Raw genomic sequence first — 20,943 nt, forward strand, 5'->3', positions numbered from 1 at the left:
TGCCGCTAGTTGCGAATGGTATAGGAGTATATTTTACCACACACTTATATAAGGTATATTTGCACATAATATCAGATCACTATCGCGGATACCAGCTTAAATTTTACTCGGATCAGAAATTAAATCAGTGTTATTGCACATCACCAGAGCACAAAACGCAGCAACCTTTACTTTTGTGAATACTTGGCCGTGTGACGTTGTAAAAATCAGATTTAAACAAAGAAAATCTGAACTGGACCTCATCCCCTTGCAGTGTGAATGTGGCCTATGAAAACTAAAGCTAAATACGCCCCCTGCCTCACTTTGCTTTCACTTGGAGCTTCTCCCAACGGTGCCTCCTGATAACATCAGGCCACAGTCTTGGCTCTGGACGATGCGATTTAAAGATGAAATACCGTGGAACTACATCGACCTGCTTGGGGAAATGAATACAAAAATGTGTGGGTGAAGTGATACAGGATTCACAAGAAATAACGGGGAAACATTTTGTCTATTTCTAGAATAAAATACAATAAAAAGCAGAAGGTTTACTGAGGCATGAAATAACTGCTGATATTTGACAAGTACGATGGTGCATAATTACATCATTAGAAAATCCTTATAATTTCTTGAATCTGACTTGACTGATTGTTGAGCTTTCCTCCACACGGAGGTTTGCTTTGGCACGTCATGTCCCCCCACAAATAATGTGTCATCCGTGATAATTCGTCGGCCTGACGCCAACATGTCACATCTAAGAAATGTATGTCATTCCCATGGTTACGCTTGTTCAGTCTGTAAGGAATTATGCTGACTAAATCGGAAGGCTTAGAGCAGCATAAGGCAGGGGGCTACTGCTCTAAAACAAACTTTGCTAAGTCCCTTGTGTGTGTGTGTGGGGGGGTGGACCTTCACTTTAGCAGACCTTAAATACCTTAATGAATCACTTTAACATGTACCCAATGGGACATATTTGTATACTGTATGTATATTGTATGGTCTTTACATTGTATATAAAATGATACAGTATATGCACACACATAGTACGAGAATGCAATGCAATGCAATGTACACTACCGCTCATAAGATTGGGATCACTTGCAAATTTCTTTGTTTTCCAAAGAAAAAAACACATTTTCGTGCATTTCATAAACAATTACAATGAATTAGATGATTTTCAAAGAAGGATGTACATTTTTGCATAGAGGCCTACTATCAACAACTGTCAGTCCTCTGCATCAATCTCCTGGTATGGCTGCTAATCCAAGTTCATCATTTTATAAGGCTAATAGATGATTAGAAAAGCCATCTAAAAATCCCAACTAAAACTAAAATCTCTTCCTATGCTGTTAACTACTCCCTTCAGAGAGCAGCACAAACTGGGTCTAACAAGGACAGAAAAACGATGCAGACAAATATCTGAGAGTGTGTAGTTTAAGACGCCTCACAGGTCGTCACCTGGCAGCTGCACTAAATAGTAGCCGTCAAACACCAGTGTCAGTATCAACAGTGAAGCGGCGACTTCAGAATGCTGGACTTCATAGCAGGACTGCCAAGAAAAAGCCAGATCTCAGACTGGCCCAACAAAATTTTGGAGCAAGATGCCATTATTACAGCATTTCAACACCCATAAGGTGTCCAAATATGAAAATCAATCATAGTGTTTGAGAATAATATTCCTCTAAAATGCAACCAACAATTATTTTCGTCTTTGGTCAATATGAAGCGTGTTGTTTTGATTAATCAAGTCATCGATTAGGGTCTAGACCAGGCATGCCCATTACGTTGATCATTATGAAAGGCAGTGTGAGCCAACGTCGCCCACACCAAAAACAGCACTGTGTAGATGCCATATGACATCAGTCAGCTGACATTCAGCTCCCCTAATGATTTACTCTTCGACATCCACGGCAAATATTAAGTGGTGAACAGACGTCATCTCTTATTCCAATTACGGATAAACTAAACTAATTTTCCCACTCTGGAGGCAGTCAGCTCACCCAGAATTTGGGGTGGACAACCCCTGAGTATCCAAAGAAAACCAACACACGCAAGGAGAACGTGCTCTAAGTGACAGCCAAAAACTCTTTTTTATTCAATTTAATTTGTAACTGTTATGTTAAAATATAGACATTTATTTCAAATTTTTTCTCCAGTTTTGTTTTTGATTTTGTTATAAAATCACAAAAATAATTCCCATCCTTCCATGAAGTTCTCTTTAGTGCATGCGTATCACCACCAGGATCAGCTCCATTCCCACCAAAGGCTCACCAAGCTTTTTTGCCTGATAACAATAAATAATAGGGGTGGTTCTCCAGTCGATATCTTTAATTGCTCCTGGGTTGTATCAATACCAGGCGGTCTCACTGCTCCATCACCAGCCACTGGGAACGGGGTTGCCCGGGAAACGGCCGCATGGCAACAGGATCAGAGCCTGGGGGTTGTCTGCTTCCAGCTCTGCTCCCATTTTAAACCGCCTTTCCTCGCTAGATGGTGTGCAAGCCACTGGAGAGTACACTTCCCCGCACAGTGGGCTCACAGCATCGAACGAACCCGGGACAACTCACCTCACGCTCGTATAGCTGGCTGCGCGGAGAGTGGAGATAAAGCCTCACTTCAAGGTTTTGCTCACATTTTTGGCAGACTTGGAATAAAAAAACAACAAGCGGCGACCACATCCAGCTGTGACGGACATAATGATTGCAGTGACGGATGCTTGTGTTTGTGGTCAGTGGCTTAGTGCGGTCCTCCTCAGCCTGTGCTGCTTCCTGCCATCGTGCTTGCCGGCGGGGCAAGTTGTGGACTATTCCTCGGTGGAAAGTGTGGTCAGCAGGCAAGGCGACACGGCTCTACTAAGGTACCGAAAACTCGCTAACATCACTTTTTTCAAAGTTCAACCAAGCCTCGATGCACTCTTTCACGTATGAACACCCGAAACGAAAGCATGTTACCCGAAGAGGGGAAACAATGGGGCGGCTGTTGTTTTTTCCCCCCAAACCGTTCTTATCTCCGCCCGCCCGGGATGCACCGAGTACACTGACCGCTAACAAGACACTCAAAGCCCGCTACGAGTAGAAGCTCGCTCGGCTGGTTAGCAACACCAAAGTTTGTACGTCTACTTTTATAAGTTAACAACGTCTACATACATGATACTCGTATGTAGTTGCTAGTTAGTCAACAGTATTGTTGACGTATTAATATAATATATGCCAGCCACGGTGCGTCGTCACCCCCCATGTAGTGTTTATGATGTGCCATGTTGTTGCTTAATGATGGAGTGGAATAACACTAGTGTGCGCCGTTAATGTCCGTTTTGCGCACTGTGCAGTGTGATGTCGCAGTTTTAAATAGGAAGCAGAAGAATGCATGTGTTGTCATGACTCGCTGTTTCCAGCCCACCTGCATCTTTTTCTCTGCTCCATCCGTAGCTCACCCACTTCCATCACTTGGTGTTCATGCCAGCTGCACAGGTAGCTGCCCAATGATGTGCTCGCTTACTATGGGTGTGGTTTGCACCTTAAGACTAAAAAACATTAATTTAGAGGTTTTGCGAACTATAAATATTACCACAAAAGGCAATGGAAGGATTATAAATGGTATAGATGGCTTGCAAATAGTGCACATTTTAAAGATGTGGATGCACCATATTCCAATATAGGTCTCCAAAGTGTGGCCCACATTCCCTGGCGGTGATGAGCAATTACAAGGAGGCGGGGGCAGCAAGGCTGGCAAATATGTAATTTTCAGTATTTTGTTCACACAGAACAGTTTGACTTGGGATTCTGGTTCTTCATTTATTTCCTATAAGAATTAAGACTTCTACTGTTGACGTCTACTGAGGTTTTCCCGCCACCCTGTGACCGTGAACTGGTGTAATGGTCTAAAAAATGTTAATTTCCGCGATATAGGATTCAATGTTAGTAAATGTAATATTTCTATAGAGAAGATAAAGCCTGTTTATAACTTTCTAAATATGTTTTTAAGCCCTGTAGACACTAAATAGCACCCCTATAGTTGCCACATTGCAACTGTTATGCTGCAGGAAATCGAAATAGCCAAAAACTTACTACTTTGACACTGGAGAATAACTTTTTTTATCCTCTTGGACATACCATGGCTGATTTCATGACTTCAATGTTTTGGTATCAATGTTTTGTGTCATTACTGCCGCCTAGAATATTACATTCATTCATTCATTTTCTACCGCTTATCCTCACAAGGATCATAAGCTATCCCAGCTGTCTTCAGGTGAAGGCGGGGTACACCCTGGACTGGTCGCCAGCCAATCACTGGGCACATATAGACAAACAACCATTCACACTCACATTAATACCTATGGACAATTTGGAGTCGCTCATTAACCTAGCTTGTTTTTGGAATACCCGGAGAAAACCCACGCATGCACGGGGAGAACATGCAAACTCCACACAGAGATGGCCGAAGGTGGGATTGAACTCGGATCTCCTAGCTGTAACCACTGCGCTAACCACTAGACCACCCTGTGGCTTCCGAATATTATATATCCTGAAATACTGTAGCTACTACTATCACATGTTTTGAGTGAACTCATAGGGGTCAATTTTCAAGGTTTTTTTTTCTGATAAATATTTAGTAACTTTGATCATAGTAGAATTACATCAACTTCTGCGTGGACATTAACACGGTGACAGCTGTTCTGCTCCGATGCAAAAAACAGCCACATTTCGAGTGATGCTGGGAACACCGAATTCGGTTGGATTGCAAGGTTTATAATGTGCGTAAAGTTCCAATCCACTTTCATATTACATGCATTTCTGCACTGTACTCATAAGACAGTTTTTCTCGAAACAAGAAATATTGTGGTGTTTTAATCTGGTGACGCGCCTAGTTAATATAAATACTTGAAATGTCAGAGCATCTGAAGATCATCTGATCCACATACTATAAAAAGTATACACAGTCTAAGGAGAGCCTCAATGGTTTCTTGTTGTACCAATATCAAATATCCGCTGTGATGGCTCAGAGGATGTGAAGGATGTGGAGGGCAAGCCTGCGCCATTTCAATGAATTCTCTAGATGTTGACACTAGAAGATGCGAGGCATGGAGCTGAATACCGAGCAGCTGAACTGTCGAAAGTTCCACTCTGGGCTCCTTGTAGTCACTGACGTCTCATGCTAGCCTGCTGAAGAGAGGAATTGTTTGTGGAGTGAGGTTGTGCAGAGTTATATAGATGTGTCCTAACCGCAGAATTGGCCACTGTTCTTTGTTCCTGCAGTTTCTTCCATATATAAGTCCATTCCTTCATCGAGACTTGCCCCTGAATGTCTCTTGGGAGAAGCCTTCAAATTCTCTGGTGTCACTTTGGGGAGGCAAAAGCTTTGCCTGAATCCTGATGGATTTTTGCACCAGTAATAAGCTCAGCGCTGTGAATCAGCTCAGTTTCCTCGTACCTTCAGAATAATGCAAAGTCTCGACAATATCTCCAACAAAAATCCACCGGGATGTTGGAACTATAGAAGTCATTTTCAGTCAGCTTGTATTAGCGAGGCTCCTGTTATTTTTGAAGTTATCCAGTGGAGCTTTAACCTCATTCACCCTTGTGATGGCTACACGTGCTCTGCTTCCACCTGTTGCAATAATCCAATACACCTTCAAAATTGCTCCTTTCCTGGTCAGATTCCAGTTGCTGTTTTCAACCAATAAAAATTGAGTGGCAATAAAAGTTGATGTTTTCTTTAACCACAAGGGCCCTTAGCTGTTTTTCCTTTCTCATCTTTTTCATTGGTCCGAAGCATCCGCCATAAAAACATGGATTTTTGTCTTTTGGGATTTAAGGGCAGTGCCCATTATTGCCAAGTGAACACATTGCCCATTACGGCGGTACCTCGAAGCTTGCTGAAGAAAATGTTAGCTCTCTCGCAAACTGACAACGCCTAAAGCGTGCAATTAGTCACTGCCACTGGATTGTGGAGTCGATCCCGTGAGGTACAAGCTCTGTCAAATATTAATTTCCCTCACCTTATTCAGTTGTGAGCACCACATCACTGCTGCCGTGATGCATGGTCGACTTTGAGTCCACACCAATGAAATTCTTCTGGGCTTCCAGAGGGATGAAGGATGGTACACGTGTGTAGCATCGCCTTTTAATCATGTTTGATTATCCAAAAACGCAGCCTCCAACAAAGACTCTTGTTGTTTGTAATAGCTTGTCATGATTACACAGCATTTTGCCACGCATGAGTGGATCCGAGTTCAGCCCATATGCTGCATTTTTTTTCCCCGACGTGTTCCCATTGGAAGCTCATTCATTGCTAACACTTTAGTCACAACATCCTTACCCCCCCTCAACCCTTTTACAAATACCATGTTGTTTTGGAATCAATTGACTAAACCTGGAATGAAAATAACATCAACTGGCGCCAAATTGGAAGTCGGCAGCCAGATGAAGAGAGCTGCCCCCTGCTGTCAGCAAACACACAGTATCAGTGGCAGCTTCTTCCACATGGATAAGCAGCTGTAATAGCTCGTGTCTGTTAATTTAGTCAGACTATACTAAAATATCAAGTGTAAGGTGAGCACTCCGCACAGAACACACAGGCATTGGCCTTGTTCAAAACCGCATACTGCCTACTATACTTCCGTGCCCATACTATCCACACTCTATACTTTACCTGATCCATCAGACAGTATGCAAAGCGTTTACACTACAGCGTACTACATGATAACCCACAATGCATTGCACTCCTACCTGATTTCCTACCTGATTTCACTTTAGCTCTAAACTCTTTAAATACATCACTTTATTGAGATTGTTTTAAAAATCAGGCGAGAAAGTGGCCGTTTAGATCCTGAGTGTGCCATTTATTTGTCCAAATACCAACCGTTTACAATTTTGTTCGGAAGAAAATCGGCAAAATTTAAGCTAGCTAGTGAGCAATGCACTAAAACAACCCCTTACTTTTCTCACATAAAAAAAAAACATAGTGATAAATCACTGCTTTTACTTTGAAAAAAGAAATGAACCAACTCACAATCTATCCTGCTTGGCACCACCGTTTGGACTGATCTCGTCCCGGTGACGTCACGTCGCATTGCATCCTGGGTAATTTGGGTATGAGTAGTAAGCTGACAATACATATTCAGCATATCTTGCGAATGCAGTATGCATCAGTATGCAACTACTCGCATACTCAAAAATCGTATACCGCCAATGTAGACACACTGCATACTCAAAAAGTTAGTATGAGTAGTAGGTAAGTATGCGGTTTCGAACACAGTCATTAGCCACGTATACATGGACCCAAATATTCCAATTCCATTTGGGTTATTTGCTCAAACGAAAAGAATGTAACCTTTATATACACCTCATTCCGAAAGAAAAGTGCCAATCCGAATTAATATATAACCGGATTCCCAGGGGTGGAATATTCCTTTCCTCAATCCGATTGAGGTATCTTGTACCCGCTCAAACGGAAAGTTGTCAGACTGCGTTCTTCTTTGTGCTGTTTTTCTTCTTCTGTTGTTTATTGGCGGTTGGCAAGCAGCTTTCGTGTGCATTAGCGCCATCTGTGGAACAGAATCTAAACCCTTCTATACGCCATTCACAAGTCCAGTTTTATTAAAAAAGAAAATACATATCTATATAAAACATGTGATTATAAAATATTAGCAAGATTGAACTTTATCTTTTCCTGTTCCCGGGTGCGTTCATTCAGCGAATGCTGAGATATGACGTAAAAAAACGCAGCTTGAGACTTTTTTCGATTTGAAAAAATGGAGGGCAGCAATCGGCACTGGACTGCTGTGGAAAGTTTATTTTTCATTCAAACTAAATTTCAAGACTGGACGAAGGAAAAACTGGCAATATGGAGTTATTCCAACAAGTGAAAGAAAAACTCGAGGAAGTCGGTATCACGTGATGTTGATGTTTACGTTTTACTGGGCATGCCCCATTGACTATTCTGGTTGATTATAGCGGCGCATGTAGACACGCGATTGGAATATTCCTTTCCATGGATACCATTGCTTTCGGAAAGAGAAAAACTCCTCATGTAAACGTGGCTATTGTCTTATTTCATTTCTGTGTTGGGTCCTCATGTAGGTTATATTCCCCGTTTGTGTGTCCGGCATGTAACAGCCTATCGGTAGCTTGTGTGAGGAGGCAAAGTGCTCTTTGCATGACAAAGAGTGTCATTTGCAACTAATAATGGTGTTGTTTTCTACGGAACCAATATATGACTGTGATATAATGATGCTACGGTATAGCTGGAAAACAATATCTCTTTCTCTCATTTTAGGATGCAAATTCAACTGGTCAGTAGATTGCCTTCAAAATGTAACGTCATTAAGCCATTTAATGAAAAACTACAGCAGAATATTTTGTATGACTGAGTGGCATTGATTGATAACCATGTTTTTAGCCACACCAAGGAAAATAACTGTACCATCTATCATTTCCCCAGCAATGAGTGGTATTGGCATTTACCAAAACTGTTTTTGCACGCAATATCAATTTAAGTGGTTTTCCTCGTATCCTCATAACAAATTCTGTCAGGTCAAAAATGAGCACTGTTAAGGGATTGTTTACTTTCCATATAGCTTTTAGCTGTCGCTTTAACACAAACTATAGTTGAAGAAAAATCCATTTTCACTTTCTGCATTCCAGCACTTTTTTTTTAATAAGGTTACAGCCAGTTTAGTCTCCAGTTGTAACTAAGGCTACGTAATCTTGGATGGGAGGTGATTACTATACGTTTCAGGAGCGCCCAAGACGGCTATTAGCTGTATGTTATTCGTGGTATCAGGCACGCATCTACTGTTAATGAAACACCCAAATCCTCTTGACTGTTTTTTGCATGGCATTTTTAATGTGCACAATGTCGCTTTGTTTCACCGTCCATATGCTCATTGTCTTCTTTACAACTTGCATCTATTGTGTGAATAGCTGTTTGACCTCCATTTTTTTAGCAAGTACGTAGACACTATGAGGATGAATAACAAGTAGGGGATTCACGCATGCATGCATGTTATGCGGGTTAAAAAAAACATCGAACCATTGAAAGGCAGACATGTTGTTAACATCATGGTTGCTTTGCTTGGTCTTGGTGAAAGTACTTCCTCACCTCACTTTACCTCACTGTTGATGCCCTTTATCAGATCAGCTCACATAAACGAGTAAACGGACGACTAAATTCTAGGCTCCCAGTTAGCCTCCTGAAATTATCATTCAAATTTTTGATTTTTATTTGCATAGTTTTCCTTAATACCTGGTCATACTTTCAGGAGATTGACATAATCGGTGTGTAAATGCACAGAGCTTCTCTTAATACAGAGACAAATTATTTATATGGTAGACATTGCAGGTGTTTCATTAACGTACATCCACCTACTTCACTTCCTCAATCCGAGGGTGCAACTCCGCCACTGTATGAGCTTTACTTTTTATTAAGATGTGACTGAACTGAAATACTTCCACAAGCACCAATAAGCCATAGGAGTATTTTTTTTTTAATCAATCACTGATAACGGTTTTGGCATTAACACTAATCTACATGAAGATACTTTTGGGACATAATAACATAATGACATAGAATTAGGAGCAGCTGGGTGTTCAGTATCTTCATCATACTTTGACAGGTCTGGAGGGAAACTGGGACTGGAATCAAACATCTCCCAATTCCCATTATACATCCTTGGGAGCTACAAGGCTGTTTTATAGTAGTTCCTTATTCATTTTCTTAGTATAACATGAACGTTCCATAAGGATGTTGCACTAATCTATGTGGCTAATTCTGCAGTCACAAGTCATTCACAATATGGATTATTATAAAATGCCTACAGTGGCTTTTTTTACTGCTACATTGTTCAAATCTGTGATACGCATAACATCATGATGAGGAAAGATTTCAGTGGTCAATAACCTTTGGTCTTTTCGGTCAATCAATACACTTCTAATCGACGTAGGAGAGCATTACATAAGAGATCAATCCCAGCTTCTTTAAAGATTGCCCTGCGTTTGCTCAGCAATAAAACACATTTACCTTTCACCCAATTTAGAAAACCACAACTCAAATATTGTAGTAAGTAAGTAAACCAACTCTTACTGACACTGGTCTATGTGAGAAAATCTGAAGGATTTTTTTAACAAACCACATACCAGTACACATCCAAGCTGGTAACACTTTGAGACAGTACACGCCATACTCAGACAATGTCCAGTGCAGTGCAGGGATGCAACAATTTTACACTAGGGAAACCAAGCAGCCACTGAGTCGCATGTCACAACACAGACAGGTGAGGACAAATAAACGATGCACGGCACCCGTGGTTTCGGGTGGGTCTACGACTATCATTTCAATTTCAATGGGATGCTAATGAAGGTGTTATCACCCACATGACCATTGTTGGCGAGCAGGGGCTCCACATTGTATCCCAATGACCGTCATTTGACCCCACTAAAGAGGGAATCCATTCCTGACTGGACATGCCTCCTCCTTTAGAGGATACATACAATGGATTTTGCACCATGTTGCACCAGGTTCTCGGAGTGTCCCACCTAGTCTATGAACATGAATTGACGAACTCAAAACGTCTTTGACAAACTGAATGAGAATATTCGCAGGCACAGTTCTTACTAGTAGTGATGTTACAAGAGGTGCCGGGGCTTCGAAGCGTGTGTCGAGTAATCGAGTGGGCACTTCCGCGAAGCGTGTACCGAGGCTTGATTCATTGGGCGGAGGGGCCAGAATCGATGACGTCCAAAGCTTCGCTGCCCGGCTGGACCACGTTACGGCTTCGGGAAAAGGTTCAGAATTTGCCGCGATGTTTGCCTGTCACTCAGCGATATAAACCCCTCAGGCTTAAACATTAAAATGTGGGATTTTGTGGTGAGAGTCAGTCAGTTGAGCGTGTGGATAGTGTTTGTTGATGGTTTGGTTACTATAAGGTTACATTAGTTTGAAGTTTAGAGAGAAGATATGGAGCCAGCTAGAAAGAGGAAATTTCATTTTGACTTCATCAGTAAGCCAAATCAACACTATTAAGAGATGCTATGTTTGCATTTCAAAATCTGTATTTTCACTGTTTGTCATTGTTATTGAGAGGTGAAGTGCTTATTGTGTTTCAAGGAGTTGGGGTACAATAATACCTCATCCATGTTGAGGCATTAATGTGCCTTTCATGAACCTAAAGATGAAACTGGACCTTCACCCGTTCATGGTAAGGTTAATAGTACTACATTATAATATTAATATATTACAGTATTACCAACACAACCATGATGGAGCTAGCCATATCACATGATACATGGCATTTATGGACAAGAAAACATTCAGTATTTTATATATACTGTATATTTTATCTTACACTTTGTAGATTAATCATTTGGTTATGCAATTTTTTGAAGTACATAATAATTTCCAAGAGCCAAAACAGATCACACATGAAGATCCCAACCGCCTGTAATTCTATCCAAGGCACATGAAGCTTCAAGAAATGAATCCATTCTCGAACCAGTTGACTGAAATGGTTCGAAGCCTCATCGGGCTTCATCTCGCCATCACTACTTACTAGCAAAGTATTCTCCAGAGACGTTTAGTTATATTTTTAATTTAAGGCATGAAATTGTTTAGGTGGCATTGAGTGTCTTAGTCAGGCGAGTCAATCCGTTGTGCATTTTGAAAATTAAGCATTTTTGTTTGCAGTCAAGTGAATGAGTGCCTCTGCAAATGAACTCCTTAATAGAAATGGTTTTTCATTGTAAATCATCAAAGGGTAATAGATTCTATGCAGGGCTTAAAACACATTGCTAATATTGCTATAGGAACAACAATTATAAGGAATAGGGAAATGATTTACTGCGAAAAAATTCAGCTTTTATGCATCCCCCGCTGTACGCATCCACGTAATTGCAGTCTTTCTGCAGGAATATTACAAAGAAGTGGTTTTGGGAAGGAGAGAAGGTTATCACTTTGGCAATGTCACGTCCTCACACTAATTAGTTGTGCTTCTCTGACAATAACTGTACAATCCCAGCTGAGAGTCTTCAGTCCATCCAAGTTGCTCTAGTCTGGGTATGCTTCTCATATCAGCACAGTGTAGATGGTACATGCTGACGTGCAACTCTTCAAAACAAAGGCTTTTGTTGGGAGGGGGTTGGGGGGTGCTCCATTTTCCTTGCCGATCCCAGAAAGCCTCTGCTTTTGGCAAGGTTGTGAGAAATGTTACATTTCCTGCAGTAGACATGAACATTAAATCATTCATTCATTTTCTACCGCTTATCCTCACGAGGATCGTGGGGTGTGCTGGAGCCTATCCCAGCTGTCTTCGGGCGACAGGCGGGGTACACCCTGGAATGGTGGCCAGCCAATCACAGGGCACATATAGACAAACAACCATTCACACTCACATTCATACCTATGGACAATTTGGAGTCGAGATATGAACATAATATTCGTAAATACAGTTTGAATGAATGTGAGCACATTTCTAAAACATAACAAGGGGCTAAGAAATTTGTTCTGGAAAGAAGAGTTCATGCCGTTTGGCGGAATGCAAGTTTTTTGTTGAAAGATAGCCTCAGTTGACGCTATAAGTTCAGTAACTGCTATAAAATCACTGATTACTCATTTGAGTTGTTTGACAGAGTAGAGTTTATACTACAACACCATTGATGTAAGGCCTATGACCTTTTATCTTTTGGAATTTGCATACCCCAATTTATACCAAATGAGACATATATTGTCATATTTGTCTGTAATTTCATGGCTGTAGAATATTAATTGGTGTCACTGAAAAGTTTTTTTTTTCCCCAGTATCTGTCACCTGCATAATGAATGTGCGGATTTCAGACGCCAGCAAATGTTTGTTGGTGCCAGGTAATTGGAGTGTCTGCATTGGTAATTACTAGTAAATGGAGAAAGAGGCAGTAGAGCAAATCAATATCACTAATAATTGTGCTGCCTTTTGTTGCTAGTGTTTTTGAGGAGAAGTAGGCTTAATGCTAATATGAGATATGTAAATGCTGGAATTGCTTTGCCTTAAAATGATGCGTTTTGTGCCTTAAGATAGTTGTAGATACACTAAGGTGTTAACCATGAATTTCTTACAGTATAACTGGTTTCCAGGATTACATAAGCTATTGTTTGAGTTGAATAGCCTCCTTTTAATGGATGGGCACACTTTCTTATGTGTTTGGTACGTATAGTACCGCTGCATTTCACAAACATTTTTTTCCATTTCAAAAACAATTATCATGAATCAGATGATTTTCAAAGAATGATCTACATTTTTGCATAAAGGCCTACTATCAACAACTGTTAGTCCTCTGCATCAATCTCCTGGTATGGCTGCTAATCCAAGTTCATCATTTTATAAGGCTAATAGATGATTAGAAAAGCCATCTAAAAATCCCAACTAAAACTAAAATCTCTTACCATGCTGTTAACTACTCCCTTCAGAGAGCAGCACAAACTGGGTCTAACAAGGACAGAAAAACGCTGCACAACTGTGCAAGAAGACAAATATCTGAGAGTGTGTAGTTTAAGACAAAGACGCCTCACAGGTCGTCACCTGGCAGCTGCCCTAAATAGTAGCCGTCAAACACCAGTGTCAGTATCAACAGTGAAGCGGCAACTTCAGGATGCTGGACTTCATAGCAGGACTGCCAAGAAAAAGCCATATCTCAGACTGGCCCAAAACATTTCCAAGTGATTCCAAACTTTTGAGCGATAGTGTATATTACAAACTATTTAGATTAAATGGTCTCACACCAATTTATTTTCTTTCCTGATATCTAAATCAACCCATTTAGGCAGCTAGCAAGTTGGGCCTGAATTACTTTTTCATTGCTGTCCCAGGGTTTCTGTCACTGAACGTCCTTACCTCGAAAATATACCTAACTTTGGTACAATGCTAACAATGATTTCCATAGTTGATTCATCTGAAACTTGTTGTTTTGGTTAATTGAGTAATTGGTCTGACCTCAGACCAGGGGTTTAGAACCTTTAACATCAGAAGAGCCATTTGGACCCGTTTCCACCAAATTAAAACCCATTTGGAGCCACAAACCTACTTGTGCATTGTGCATCATGGTTTGACTACTGCCCGTAGGATTGCACGGCACGTGCCCAAGACTGACACAACTTTGAAAGGGCTCATGGTGTTGTTAAAAGGGACAACTACACAGAAGCATAAAAGCATAAACCAGCTGGAGCCACATCAGAAGCCACATGTGGCTTTGGTGCCGCGAGATGCAGGCCCCTGCCTTCGATGGACCAAATCAATAGGAACAGTGGTTTGGTCCAGAACATATGTCGCAACAACATGTCAAAGCCTAAAACATAAAGATATTAGCTCTACTTTCATGGTTGACTAAGGAAATGTAAAAATCTGTAGATCTTAGATGCTTAAATCACAAGATATTTACGATTCAAAATAGTTGTAGATTAATTGGATAATCGAATACATGGCTTGTGCAATTTTCTCAAGCAGTCTGTCATGCAAAAATATTCCAAAATATTGGTAGGTTCAACGCATACACTCTCAGTTTCATCTTTCTGCATTCGACGTGGCACAGTCGGATGCAACAATCGAAATTCCCTGAGGCGTGCAATCTCTTTCTCGCTTACACAGAATCGTCCGTCTTCTGTAAAACAGCTAGTTGTCTTTGGTGGAAGTGTGTGGGCCAAGTCTCTCTGCTGAAAACCTAAATCCAGGAGCTGCCTTTGATACAAACACAATACCCACGTTGGCTTCTTCTTCCTGCTACACTGGAAAAACTTTGATTTTTGAAAACAATCACCTGTGTTCTTGTCAGCGTATGTGGAAATGTAGGATTCTGCACTGAAACCATCGACTATGTTCATAAAAAAAGCTGTCCAGTGATTATAAGGTTTGCTTTACCAATGCATTATGCCTTCTGTTTTGGGTAGAGCCGTGTGTGCGAAACCAGGTTGCTGTGTTGAAACGTCTTCAGTGGTTCACTTCAGAGAAAACCTGAACCAAATGCTTTGCTTTTGTTGTGTGCTTATACCAGTAAACTGTGATAGCAAAATGCAGAGATGAGAGAAAATTCCTCAACTGGAAAAAGAACATGTTTGTTCTACAATAATTCCCTTGCGGATTGCCTACCTTGTCTTCTCCACTTTTTCTGTTTGATGAGTTTTGCCGTTGCATAGGTCTTTTTGGATGCAGTTTAACATCCCGCTGACATATTGATTGAAATACAATCAATCATTAATACAGCAGTCCTTATGTCCTCAATTACTTCAAGACACTTTTAATTAATTAATGATTATCACACAGGCATGATTGCCTTGAACTAAATTTGAACACCCAGTTTGTCATAATTCAACCTGGCAGCCATCATCACAAAGCTATTCCTTGGCAGTAATTTGTTGCTAAGTATTTTTTTCAAAGGCATCTGCAAAATACGAGAAAGACTTACATATTTAGGTCACTGATGGTCTGGACGATATGAATGATTGGATATGTGATTGACTAGCGATCAGCCCAGCATACAGTTCGCCTTTCACCCAAAATCGAAACGCTCGAAAATGGATCGGCTTGCAATTTTGTGCACTTCAACAAGGAGGACACAGTGGATGATGCTAACATAACACAATGGAGATGGTGTGCAAGCCTTGTAAAGAAAGTGTTGAAAACATCCAGTTGTGAGTCAGAAAGCTAATATGTCTGAGGGCTCTTCAGCAGTGAAGAGCTGTCTGTGAGTAGACAGTGTTCAAATGCTGGCGAAGTGATGCCTTTCAACAGAGTTATTTAACAGCATGTATCCGGGAGAGAGCAGGAGAGGTAAGTGAACCCTTAGCCTGCTCCATGACTAATTATACGACTCTTGCTAGGCAGCTCTCTACAGGCAGAATTATGGTAAAAACTCCCAATTTTGGTCATAAACATTAAATATCATTCTGGCTCTGAAATGTCAAGGCTGAATTAGTGGCTGACACACTACAAGCAAACCAAACAAGTACAGTCAAACCTCTGTTTTGACAGTTCTTGTATTTATTTGTTTACAGTGTACATTAATTAGTATTGCTGTATAATGCACCACAATTACGTAGAATAAATTTTAATTGTCTCCCTAAAACAGCATAATAATGTAAGATCATAAGATGTAGTTTTGGCAGCATGGCAGTCGAGTGGTTAGCGCACAGACCTCACAGCTAGGAAACCAGGGTTCAATTCCACCCTTGGCCATCTCTGTGTGGAATTTGCATGTTCTCCCCGTGCATGCGTGGGTTCTCTCCGGGTACTCCAGTTTCCTCCCACATTCCAAAAACATGCTAGGTTAATTGGCGACTCCAAATTGTCCATAGGTATGAATGTGAGTGTGAATGGTTGTTTGTCTATATGTGCCCTGTGATTGGCTGGCGACCAGTCCAGGGTGTACCCCGCCTCTCGCCCGAAGACAGCTGGACCCTCGTGAGGAAAAGCGGTACAAAATGACTGAATGAAGATGTAGTTTTCGACAGTTTTTACTCAATACCGGATATCAGGTGGCATTGTTTTGTTTTTCAACACTATAGTCTTCCCTCCTCTCGTTCCTTTCCTCGCTGTGTTCGCCAACAAGTCTTCATTCAACATAAAGGTGATGATAAATGACCATTCATGCATTTCATTTGTCATTACCCATTATTTTGCATTTTGTTAGCATGTAAAACTAAAAAATTTCTTGACTACATTTTTGTGTATCTGGAATGGATTAATTGGATTTCCATTGCTGCGTTTTTTGTATGATTCGGTTTTCGTCTGCCCTTTTGTATGAAATGCCAAGCAGAGGAAATCCTTCCATCTGTAAGTGTTGTCTTATCTTTAGGGCCTGAAACTTGATACATCACTTTTCTTCCTATTGACTGTGGATACTATTCATATTTGTTCAGGCAAAAAAACATTTTTTTCGTCTGGAAATTGAGTGAAAGACCCCCCCCCAAAAAAAAAAAAATCAAATGCATTGGGAAACCTCCAGTGTTCCAGCACCACGTCCTCTTCTTAGCGCCGCGGGGCATACGTCATAATGCATTCACATTAAGGATGTGTCTTGACAAGCTGTTTTATTTTCTTTATGAGTTTTTTCTGCATCCGACAGCAGGTAACAAGGCCTGTCACTGCTCTGCTTCACTAACTGCCAAGTTCTTTCCGCTTAGCTCAATACTTGATGAATGGGGCTGTTGTTCATGTTGCAAAACAAAATGCAGACCTATGGAGGGCTTGAATTGTGTGTTTTATTCCCTGCGTGTTATGCTAATAGTGGAAGATCATGACCCTTTACAGCCAGACGTGACGTTTGATGGCTTCTGTTTTGGGATTTTTCTTATCTTGTCAGGTTTATTGTATTACTCCTGAAAACAAAGAAACAGTTGTGAGTGAATATTCAAGTTTCTTTTTGAGCTAGCTCCAAATTTCACGTTGTCATTGTCAACTTATCAGCTGCTGGCTGGCAACAAAAGACTCAGGAACACAGAATATATATATATATATATATATATATATATATATATATATATATATATATATATATATATATATATATATATATATATATATATATATATATATATATATATATATATTATCATTATGATTAATAACAGAATATAGTGTCCAACTGCATGAATTATTCATGCATGCACTGCTTTGTGCAGACTAAAAACAGAATAATAATAATATGCATTAAAAGGAAAGATAAATGCGCTTAACAACAGCTTATAAACAAGCAAGCCTGTCTAAGGAAGTCCTTAGTATGTCCTCGGGAGAGCCTGTTTAAACCCAGATGACAGCCAAAATTCAAAGGCTGGTGTACATATCACCTCCACCTGCTCCTCGATAGGAATTCTTCAGATTTTCCTGGGGGATGTCACATTTGGAAGCCTCTTGTAGTTTACCGTGCTACTGAGGAAGTGACAAGCCTTAATGATACAGCCCGGAGATGCTGAGAGGCTTTGCCATTTTGCAAGGATGAAAACAGCAGAACAAGCTGGAAAATGAATGCAGGAAACCAAAAAGGGACGAACAAATAACACGCATAAAACACTCTATTCAGCTATCAATGACAGCAATGCATCATGGTAATGGTAATGGTTTTATTTCATTTGAACATGCATCAGATTACAATTGATTACAATCCCATAGTCAGTTCACAGTTCCACATGTCCAAAAGGACTAGGAAGAAGCAAAGCTTATTAAATCCTACCCCTCCATCTGGTACTTTTAGAATCAGTAACTGTTACATTTGGTCACTTCCTGCTTTCCTAATATAGTTTAAGTTTAAAAAAAAATAATAATAATTTTTACATTTTTTGTCATGTACCGAATGATACGAGATGTACGAGATGATATGACCATCCAATGACATAATGGGTACCATAGTAAGTGTCAATATAGTGATATACATATATAGCACATCATGACTGGTTCAAGACTCTTCATCATGGTAACGTTTATATAGGCGTGTCATGATATTCAATAAATGAATTGCATGGTGATCGAGTGGTTAACTCGCAGACCTCACGGCTAGGAGACCAGGATTCAATTCCACCCTCGTGCATTCGTAGGTTTCTCCGGGTACTCCGGTTTCCTCCCACATTCCAAAAACATGCTAGGTTAATTGGTGACTGGTGAATGGTTGTTTGTCTATATGTGCCCTGTGATTGGCTGGCCACCAGTCCAGGGTGTACCCCGCCTCTCGCCCGAAGACAGCTGGGGTAGGCTCCAGCACCCCCCTTCTGAGGATAGAAAATGAATGAATGAATGAACCACAGGATAAATAAAACCAAACTCTATAATTTGGTGTTCATGCGTTTGTTTTTTGTTTTCATTGCTACAGAATCCTCTACAAGTTAAAGAATTGGAGTAATTTGCCATTCCGATTGCAATGTCAAATACTCTAGAGTAATTAAAATGTATTGCTTTTTGATATGGTGTACTTGCATTATTATGCCATGTATTATCATGAAAAAATGGTCTCCACCTAATGTTGACAATAATATAGTTAGTCGGCGATGATTTGAAGGACACTTATCGTTCAGCAAAAGGCTTACATTTATACTTCAACATATTTTCTCCCAAACTGTGCTAGTCAGTAATACTTCACTGCGCACCAGCAATTTCTGAACCTTTGCCCTTGATTGGAAACCAGGGAAAATACATACAGCAGCCGTTAATGGAATCCTTTCCAACCATCTGCTTTGCAAGCTTAGCAGCACAGATCTGTGCAGATGAGAACATACTGTGTTGTTTTGCAAACAGTTTTAAAGGACGAAGGCATTCTGTTCGCTCTGAAGCAAACACCCCCACACTCCCTCCACACCCTCATGCCCTAAATGGATTAATATCCAGAGGTTGTCAGTTCAAATGTGGGCAAAGAGGAGAGTCCTTGAGTGAGGCATTTAATCAAGACTTTGTTGCTTACTATCTATGGTCATAAGCATTACACACACATCACAGGTTATGTAAGTCACCTTCATTGAAGACAGGAGAAACAAACAAAACACACCACAGATAGCATTGTGAACAGGATGGCGGTCCTATGGGATATCGCACGCCTTTTGTTCAAACTGTGTTGTAGTTCTGGATGTGCACGGCACACTCATTCCAGAGGTACGGAAACAGGTCAAGCTATTTCCCCACCTAATGTGGACTACACAGTTAAAAGGACCCCCGCCCTCCCCGCCCCCCGCAGTGAGGCCGACATATTCACAGGTTTGTGAGCAGTGATTAATCAGACGTCGCATAGTCGTGCGGCTCACACACGTCTGCGTGGGTGGTTTGCTCGAAGATGGACCCCGCAAGCACGGCAAGGTGAATTTGCAGGGTTGCCCAATTAGTGCCGGAAAGTGAAGCGGTGTGAGAGTACATCAGTGGTGACGAGTGCACCAGAGGAGACTTGTCATCAATCATAACGCCAGACTTCCTCCCTGTCCGCCGTTGGAAGTGAAAAGGAGGAGCCAATTTACTCCGTGTTTGAACAGAACCAACTGACCCCTGATCAATACTCATATGTTATATGTACTTTCTGACATATCAGAAAGTTAACAAATGATGAATACAGAACCATGTATGCATTTATATTTGAAATGAAATATCTTATATAATATATATATATAATGGAGTGGATTTGTGAATTAATTTTCATTTCATGGTTTGTTCACTGGCAGCAGGCAATCATTGTAGAGATGCTGTTGTTTCCAAAATACTAAAACCAAATGCACTAATCCTTATAATATGTAGTATTCAACCATAGAACGGCATGATTTGTTAACTCATATATTTTTGATAATGCGTGATAAAGTGAAGCTAGGAAATTTAAAGCATGGAGTGGCGAGGGAGTACTCTTAACTTAATTTCTTTAATTAGTATGAGAAAGTGAGAAGGAAAACATCTGCTTTTGACCACATGGTCATTTATTCATTCATTCACGGCTTAGCATTCATTCATTCATTCATTTTCTACCGCTTTTTCCTCACGAGGGTCGCGGGGGGTGCTGGAGCCTATCCCAGCTGTCTTCGGGCGAGAGGCGGGGTACACCCTGGACTGGTGGCCAGCCAATCACAGGGCACATATAGACAAACAACCATTCACACTCACATTCATACCTATGGACAATTTGGAGTCGCCAATTAACCTAGCATGTTTTTGGAATGTGGGAGGAAACCGGAGTACCCGGAGAAAACCCACGCATGCACGGGGAGAACATGCAAACTCCACACAGAGATGGCCGAGGGTGGGAATTGAACCCTGGTCTCCTAGCTGTGAGGTCTGCGCACTAACCACCAGACCGCCGTGCCGCCCCGGCTTAGCATTATATACTGTAAATATACGACAAAATAGATTTAATACAGTAAGAGGTGCATTTATGCTTTTCATAGTTATATTTTAGATATACATTACCGCTCAAAAGTTTGGGATCACTTGGAAAACCTAGACCGCCGTGTGGCCTCCGAATATTACATATCACTTGCATTTCAATA

General features: G+C 40.8%; 1 protein-coding gene across 2 annotated transcripts in view; it reads left to right on the plus strand.

Annotated features, from left to right (window-relative positions):
- The first annotated feature begins 2,329 nt into the window (after positions 1–2,329).
- Positions 2,330–20,943, plus strand: part of negr1 (neuronal growth regulator 1) — a 182,316-nt gene continuing 163,702 nt past the window's right edge. Inside the window, exon 1 of one of the 2 annotated variants that reach the window (XM_058074094.1) lies at positions 2,330–2,836. In XM_058074094.1, coding sequence (XP_057930077.1) covers positions 2,676–2,836 — 161 coding nt within the window. In that variant the 5' untranslated portion in view covers positions 2,330–2,675. The remainder of the gene's footprint in view (positions 2,837–20,943) is intronic. The other variant, XM_058074095.1, reaches the window with a different exon arrangement.

Source organism: Doryrhamphus excisus, chromosome 5 (assembly GCF_030265055.1).
Source record: "Doryrhamphus excisus isolate RoL2022-K1 chromosome 5, RoL_Dexc_1.0, whole genome shotgun sequence".
Lineage (NCBI taxonomy): Eukaryota > Metazoa > Chordata > Actinopteri > Syngnathiformes > Syngnathidae > Doryrhamphus > Doryrhamphus excisus.